Below are 8,240 nucleotides of genomic sequence, written 5' to 3' on the forward strand. Positions count from 1 at the left end.
TGCCCACCTAAATTGAATTAGCATAGTTCTGGGTGTAGCTGAATGGATTTAGTGAAGATAGAAGACTCACCCTGAGTGTAAGTGGCATTGACCAACTGGCAACTGCAAGGGCCTGAGTTCAATCCCTGGTTCCACCAAAACAAAACAAAACAAAACAAAACAAAACAAAACAAAACAAAACATAACCATTTTCGTGGGTCTTACCTGAACTGTTTCCTTTCCAACAACCACATCTCTCCCCTACGTAGTATCACCAGGACTTCCACAAATGTCCCAGGGACCACACAGAGAAAACAGCAGAGCAAACAGCACACCCACAAACAACGAAGGAGAAATCTCAGGAGATTGAAGCTCATAGAGCTCCAGGCCACCTGAGAGCCTGCCATTCTGGTGGCCTTCAGAGCCTTGCTCACAGCTTTATATATGTACCTGTAAGCAGATATTCAGGATCACGGAGCCCATGACATAGAAAGAGGGGAAGTTGATGCGCAGCTGCCACGCCAGCTCGAAGAAGGTGAGGAGAGTACAGGATAGCCCTTTGCAAAAGACCCCATATGAGGAGGGGTCGGTCTCATATGGAATTCAATGGCTGTATATTGCATATTGTTGTCTTCAGAGTATTACCAGATATAAGCATGCAAGATTTTATTTAAAGATTAAAAAGAAATACAAGCATTAACTGTTCCTTTCAGTAGACTAGTAGAAATCAGCTTTACACTTTTCCAAGCTATCCTGTATATATACAAATATATTATTTGTTCCTTTTTTTCTTTTTCTTTTCCTTCATCCCAGTTGTTCCTTCCTTTTGAACCATTTCTTTCCCTTTCACAGTATCTATTTGTACCATTCAGATTTTATTTACTCTCAAGTTCTTATTCTGGGGAGACAATAGATATTTACACATTGGTCTGATTTATTTCACTTGTGGTGAAATATATGGTCTCTTGCCATTTACCTATGAAGCTTAAGTTTCTTTTTTTTTTTAATGGCTGAATAATACTCCATTGTATAAAAACACTACACTTTTTTTTTATCCATTTCTCATTTGATGGGCATCTGGATTGTTTCCAAGATTTAGCTATGACAAATTACACTGCTACAAACATGAGTGAACATATATAACTGTGGTATGATGTTTTCAGTTCTTCTGGAAAAATACCCAGGAGGCAGATAGCTAAATTGAACGAGACCCTCTAATCTTAGTGTTTGGAGGAATCTCCACACTGATTTCCATAGTTGTTATACCAGTGTGTACTCCCACCAACAATGGAGAAGGATTCGTTTTTTCCCCCACAGCTTCTCTAGCATTTGTTATTAGTTCATTCTTGACGATAGCCATACTTTCTGGGGTGAGATAGAATGTAGTCTTGTTTTAATTTGCATTTCTTGAATGACCAATGGTGTTGAACATGTTTTCATGTATTTATTTGCCATTTGTATTTCATTTGTGAAATGTGCATTCATCTCAGATACCCATTTTGTGTGTGTGTGTGTGTGTGTGTGTGTGTGTCTTTGAGTATTAGGGGCCTGATTTTTTAAATTCTTTATATATTCTAGAGAGAAATACTTTGTCTGCTGAGGGACAGCCAGCCAAATTTTTCCCACCAGTTCCTGAGTTTCCTTTTTATTCTGTTTGTGATGGTTTTTGCTGTGCAAAAACTGTTTAGTAAGATGAGATACCAGTTATTGATTCTTCGAAATATTTCCCATGCACTTTGGTTTTGTTCATGAACTCTGCCTACCTGCATGTTTTCAAGATTTCTACCTACTTTCTTCTCTAGTAGATTTAGTTGTTTCTAGTTTAATATTTAGATCTTTGGCCCATTTTGACTTTAGTGCACGGTCTGCTACAGGTTCTTAGATGGGAAAATAGTATGTGTGATTAAAGAGTGATAATGGTTGAAAATATATGGAAAATGAGGTTAGTTTCTGGGGAGCAAGTGGCCGCTGCGGGACACACAGATCTGAGTTCAGAGGCCGCTTTACCCTCGGGTCCTGGCTGTGATATGAGGCTACAGAGGCTGCAGTGATTTTTGGCTTCAGACGCTGGGCGGGTGGTGATGGCTGCTCCATGGCCCCTGCTGTCGCTCCATCCTCCCTGACCATCAAGGCCTCAAGCCCTGCAGCAACCCACCTATAATGGAGTATTATTTGGCTGTTAAAAAAAAAACCCTTGAGGCTTTTATAGGTAAATAGCTGCAAGAGACCATATATTTCACCACAAGTGAAATAAATCAGACCAATGTGTAAGTAACTATTGTCTCCCCAGAATAAAAACTTGAGAGTAAATAAAATCTGAATGGTACAAATAGATACTGTGAAAGGGAAAGAAATGGTTCAAAAGGAAGGAACAACTGGGATGAAGGAAAAGAAAAAGAAAAAAAGGAACAAATAATATATTTGTATATATACAGGATAGCTTGGAAAAGTGTAAAGCTGATTTCTACTAGTCTACTGAAAGGAACAGTTAATGCTTGTATTTCTTTTTAATCTTTAAATAAAATCTTGCATGCTTATATCTGGTAATACTCTGAAGACAACAATATGCAATATACAGCCATTGAATTCCATATGAGACCGACCCCTCCTCATATGGGGTCTTTTGCAAAGGGCTATCCTGTACTCTCCTCACCTTCTTCGAGCTGGCGTGGCAGCTGCGCATCAACTTCCCCTCTTTCTATGTCATGGGCTCCGTGATCCTGAATATCTGCTTACAGGTACATATATAAAGCTGTGAGCAAGGCTCTGAAGGCCACCAGAATGGCAGGCTCTCAGGTGGCCTGGAGCTCTATGAGCTTCAATCTCCTGAGATTTCTCCTTCGTTGTTTGTGGGTGTGCTGTTTGCTCTGCTGTTTTCTCTGTGTGGTCCCTGGGACATTTGTGGAAGTCCTGGTGATACTACGTAGGGGAGAGATGTGGTTGTTGGAAAGGAAACAGTTCAGGTAAGACCCACGAAAATGGTTATGTTTTGTTTTGTTTTGTTTTGTTTTGTTTTGTTTTGTTTTGTTTTGGTGGAACCAGGGATTGAACTCAGGCCCTTGCAGTTGCCAGTTGGTCAATGCCACTTACACTCAGGGTGAGTCTTCTATCTTCACTAAATCCATTCAGCTACACCCAGAACTATGCTAATTCAATTTAGGTGGGCATTTCTTACTCAAATTGATATAGTTAACTGTCACAGCCAGGTTAGGGCCAAGTTTGCAATCCTCCTGCCTCCTGCACTCCTGGGAAGTGCTTATTCCACTGAGCCATCTTCCCGGCCCCTAAGTTATGTATCTTTAAAATGAACTCCATCAGACAGATTTCGGGACAAGAGAAAGTACACAGATTGCATTATAAAAAAGAAAGTCCAAATTTTTCATTAAAAAAATTAAATGAACAACAAACTTACAGTATAAATTGAAATCAAGCAGTAAATGAAGTTGTGAAATACTGGACTGGATTGTAAACTACATGCTGAATAAGAAACCCATGGTATTAAGGGCATGAGGTGGAAGTCACGTATTTCTTCACCCCACAAGAAAAAATATTGGAATTCCCAGTAAAAAACAAATCTATACAGGAAACACATCTTCCAAATACTGGACCTGAGGCGCTGCAAGATTTTGAACAAAGAAGTGTATGAAAATGATGTCTGTGAACAGCGCTTGGATTAGGGACCAGAGAAAAAGAAATGTAGTCATCGTGTAAAATTTAGATATTCTGTGAATAACATTTAAATAATAATTATTATTTTTTAATTTTTTAAATCTTTTATTTTTTTATTCATTTAGTACATGGCACACAGCAATACTCCTGTCTTGCCTTCCCAGTCCTGGGATTCCAGGCAGATGCCCCCACTCTAGGTGTTGGGGCCTGCAAGTCGTGCCCAGGGTTCTGGGCAGGCATGACATGTGGTACCAGAGACTGAACTTGGTTGCTTGCCCTTGCCAGGCAGGGGCTTAGACTGCTAAACTACCTCCCCAGCCCCTGAAACAGGGTTTTTATAAGGAGAAAGACCCTGGAGGAGGACTCCCTCACACCAGACTGGGTAGACTGGGTCTTTCCTTCCCCCTTCACCTTCTGCCTGCTGACATTTAAATAATTATAATGAAAATGTTACATATGGTTTTCATCTTTAAAGGAATACTAAATCATGGCTACAAAATAGAATGTAAATGTGTTAGCCTTGATGTACAAATATATGTAAATGAGACAATGTTGGAAAAGGGAGAAAAAGGTAAATAAAATGGTTGTAATGTTCTTAAAAGTGTCAGATTGAAGGAGCAATCTGTTGTGGAGGAAAAACAAAATATTAGCTATAGAGTTTCTAAAACAGTGATATGACTATATTAAAGGGGAAACTTAAGGGAGACAAGTATGAAGTCAACAGAAAATGCTGGAAGATGGAAAGTTCCGTTTCAAAAATAACTGTTAAAAAAGACACTTGTTATATATGAATATATTGGAGATTTTCTGTTTTTCAAAGTCTGTGAATGAATTAGGAATCTTCAGATTTTTCAAATTTAAGAAAACAAAACTTTGATAATAAACACCAGAAAAAATTAAAAAAGATAGATTCTGTTGTTTTTTTAAGAACCAGAAGCATGGTTCTCCATATACTGACACATAGAGCATCCTTAAGTAAATGCAAAGGAATTTAAATTATGCCATGCATACTATCTTACCACAGTACAATGATACTTGAAATTATTGACAATAGAAACTACAAAAACACCATAAACACATGGAAGTTAAATAACAGTGTCCTAAACTACCAGTGGCTCACAGATGAAATTAAAGAAGAAATTAAAAAATATTTACAATCAAATGAAAATGCAGATACAACTTAGTGAAACCTGTGGGATACAATGAAAGCTATCCTAAGAAGAAAATTTATAGCTCTAAATTTGCACATTAGGAAGACAAAACAAGTTCAAGTAAACAGTCTTAAAGCTGCATCTCAAGCTCCTAGAAAAAGAAGAGCAAGTCAAGGCCAAAGCCCAAAGAAGGGAGGAAATTATAAACATTAGAGCAAAAAATTAATTGAGACAAAACAATACAAAGAATGAATGAATCAAAGAGTTCATTCTTTGTGGGGCTGGAGAGATGGCTCAGTGGTCTAAAGCACCTACTTAGAACAAGCTTGGCAAAGCATCAGGGACCGCGGTTCAATCCCCCAGCACCACATGCCAGCCAGCCCCGCCCCCTGGTGGGCTGAGCTGGCCACACACACACACCACACTCTCTCTCTCTCTCTCTCTCTCTCTCTCTCTCTCTCTAATAAATAAATTAAAAAAAAAATTAAAAAAAAAAAGAGTTCATTCTTTGAAAAAGTAAATAAAATAGGTAAACCAACCTCTAGCCAATCTCCTTTTAAAAAGGGAGAAAACCCAAATTAATGCAATAAGAAATGGAAAGGGCCAAAAAACTGCACACCCATGAGAAATTGAGAAGATTATCAACACCTACTTCCAAAGTCTTTACTCTCACAAGATGGAAAACAAAGGAAATGGACAGTTTCCTGGGTATATGTGAAGTGCCAGAGTTGAGTCAAGAAGATATACAAACTCTGAGTAACCCAATAATGGGAAATGAAGTTGAAAAAGTGTAATAATCTACCAACAAAGAAAAGCTCAGGTCCTAATGGATTCACAACTGAATTCTATGAAAAATTTAGAGAAAATTTAATGCCAACTTTTCTCAAACTCTTCAATAAAATTGAGAGGGAAGAAATCTCCCACACTTATTCCTGGAGGCAAGTATTACTCTGATTCCAAAACTAGAGAAAGATCCAACTAAAAAAAGAGAACTATAGGCAAATCTCTGCATGTAGACGCAAAAATCCTCAACAAAATAGTAGGAAACATAATACAGCAAATCATCAAGATTATGCATCACTACCAAGTGGGATTCATCCCAGGAGTGAAGGAATGGTTAAACATATGCAAATCCATAAACGTAATACACCACATCATTAGAACCAAAACCAAAAACTGTGTGATCATTTCAATAGATGCAGAAAAAGGTTTTGACAAAGTCCAACACCCACTTAGGATAAAAACTCCGTAGAAATTGGATTAGTCTATATCTCAACCTGATAAAAGCTATCTATAAGAAACCAACAGCCAACATGGGCAAAAACTGAAGGCCTTCACTTTAAAATCAGGAACAAGTCCACCGTCTCTACTCCTACTTCAATATAGTTCTGGAAACATTAGCCAGAGGAATTAGATAAGGAAGAAATAAAAGGAATAAGTATTGGAAAAGAAGTGAAATTATTATTTGCAGATCACATAATTACATAGAGAACACCCAAAATTCCACCAACAGTCTTGTAGATTTAATCACCAATTTCAGTAACGTAGCAAAATGCAAAGTTAAAACCCAAAGACAGCAGCATTTTTGTACACAGTGAATGCAATGAGAGAAACTTTAGGCAAACCACACCTTTCACAAAAGCATCCCTTCCCCCCCCCACACTCACAAAAATACTTAGGAACCATTGTCACAAAGGAAGTAAAAGATTTATACAGTGAAAATTATAGTACTCTGAGAAAAAAGATTGAAGAGGATTTGAAAAAATGGAAATGTTCCATGCTTCTGGATAGGAAGATCCAACATTGTGAAAATGGCCATATTCCCAGAATTGTTCTGCAGATTCAATGCAATTACTATTAAAGTATCATTAGTATACCTCACACAGCTAGAGAAAATTTTCCTCAAATTCATTTGGAACCAGAAAAGATCTAGAATATCAAAAGCAATCATGGGAAACAAAGGAAGGTCAGAAAGTATCACAGTCTCTGACCTGAAATTATACCATAAAGCTACTGTGATAAAATCAGCATGGTTGCACAGGGACCGCGGTTCGATCCTCCAGCACCACATGCCAGCCAGCCTCGCCCCCTGGTGGGCTGAGCTGGCCACACACACACACAATAAATGTAATAAATAAAAATAAATATTTATAAAATCAGCATGGTACTGGCGTAGAAACAGACCTGAGGCTCAGTGGAACAGATTAGAAGATGCAGACACAACTGCAGATATACTCAGGCACGTTATCTTTGATAAAGGAGCCAGACATGTTCACTAGAAGAGAGCCTCTTTAATAAATGGTACTCTTTAATAAATGGAAAAATTGGCTTTCCACATGCCAAAGGCTAAAACTAGACCCATGCATATCACCATGCACAAAACTACTGTCAAAATGGATCAAAGATTTAAATATTAAAACAGAAACACTAAATATTCTTGAAAGTGGAGGTAGAAATCATAAAGACATGGGGTAGGTAGAGAGTTCATGAACAAAAACCAAACTACATGGGAAATACTTCAAAGAATCAACAATTGGAATATTGTCTCTTTGAAGTTTCTGCACTGCAAAGGAAATCTCCAACAGAGTGAAAAGTAAACCCACAAACTGGGAAAAAAATTATAGCTGGCTATCCTCCTAACAAAGGTCTTCTATCTAGAACATACAGAGAATTAAAAAAAAAGCCAGGGCCCCCAAATTCAAAGACTCAATAAAAAAATGGACATCTGAGGTGAATATACATTTTTCAGATGAAATACAAATGGCAAATAAATAAATGAAAACATGTTCACTATCATTGGGTATTTGAGAAAGGCAAATTAAATCAACGCTGAGATTCCATATCATCCCAGAAAGAATGACTAGCGTCAAGTCAGCCAATAGCAAATGCTAGAGGGGCTGTGGAGAAAAAGGAACCCTTCTCCACTGTTAGTAGGAGTGCAGACTGGTACAACCACTATGGAAATCAGTATGGAGATTCCCTAAAATGCTGTGATTGGAGAGCCCGTTCAAGCCAGCTCTTCCTCTTCTGAATAATTTTCCTGAAAAATCAAAAACATCATACCACAGCAGTATGTGAGCACCCATGTTTGTAGGAGTGCAGTTTGTCATAGCCAAATCCTACAAACAGCCCAGATGCTCATCAACTGAGGAATGGATAAAGAAGATGTGGTGTTTTTACACAGTGGAGTATTATTCAGCTGTATATCAGGATAAATTTAACCCTTGTCAGTAAATGGATGCAACTAGCGACCATACGTTTACGTGGAATAAATCAGACCCACATGTTCAAACATAGTATTGTTTCCTTAGTGTGAGAACATGAAAGAGAAAATGGAATCTGAAGGGTACAATGGATACCAGGAAAAGGGAATGAACTTACTCAAAAGGGAAGAGTTACTAAGTTGAGGAAAAAGACGAGAAGTTGGGGAAAGACATATAT

The 8,240-nt window shown here is 38.0% G+C and overlaps 3 protein-coding genes across 5 annotated transcripts in view; 2 read left to right on the forward strand and 1 right to left on the reverse strand.

Annotated features, from left to right (window-relative positions):
- Epc2 (enhancer of polycomb homolog 2) overlaps positions 1 to 8,240 on the forward strand; it is a 120,780-nt gene that overhangs the window by 32,010 nt on the left and 80,530 nt on the right. The gene's annotated exons all lie outside the window — the stretch shown is intronic.
- LOC105742910 (small integral membrane protein 10-like protein 2A) lies at positions 418 to 904 on the reverse strand. The gene is made up of 2 exons (XM_012515881.1): positions 863 to 904; positions 418 to 570 (listed from the first exon to the last, which is right to left on the reverse strand). Exons 1-2 carry the CDS (start codon positions 902 to 904, stop codon positions 418 to 420), a joined length of 195 nt encoding a protein of 64 aa, XP_012371335.1.
- LOC101588771 (small integral membrane protein 10-like protein 2A) lies at positions 2,072 to 2,729 on the forward strand. Of its 2 annotated transcripts, none has more exons than XM_004636647.1 (2): positions 2,072 to 2,135; positions 2,590 to 2,729. In XM_004636647.1, the coding sequence occupies exons 1-2, from the start codon at positions 2,072 to 2,074 to the stop codon at positions 2,727 to 2,729; spliced, it is 204 nt and encodes a 67-aa protein (XP_004636704.1). The 2 variants fall into 2 exon arrangements, with proteins under 2 accessions (XP_004636704.1, XP_004636703.1); XM_004636646.1 differs by having other exon boundaries at positions 2,072 to 2,125; positions 2,577 to 2,729.

This window comes from Octodon degus, unplaced genomic scaffold (assembly GCF_000260255.1).
Source record: "Octodon degus isolate 3935 unplaced genomic scaffold, OctDeg1.0 scaffold00082, whole genome shotgun sequence".
NCBI classification, from domain to species: domain Eukaryota; kingdom Metazoa; phylum Chordata; class Mammalia; order Rodentia; family Octodontidae; genus Octodon; species Octodon degus.

Bases quoted from the DNA above. Each gene is read 5' to 3' on its own strand.
- LOC105742910 (XM_012515881.1), bottom strand. From the start codon at position 904: ATGTGTAAATATCTATTGTCTCCCCAGAATAAGAACTTGAGA. The intron at 571-862 runs GTAAATAAAATC...ATTCCATATGAG, and splicing joins CCCAGAATAAGAACTTGAGA to ACCGACCCCTCCTCATATGG.
- LOC101588771 (XM_004636646.1), top strand. From the start codon at position 2,072: ATGGCCCCTGCTGTCGCTCCATCCTCCCTGACCATCAAGGCCTCAAGC. The intron at 2,126-2,576 runs GCAACCCACCTA...ATTCCATATGAG, and splicing joins TCAAGGCCTCAAGCCCTGCA to ACCGACCCCTCCTCATATGG.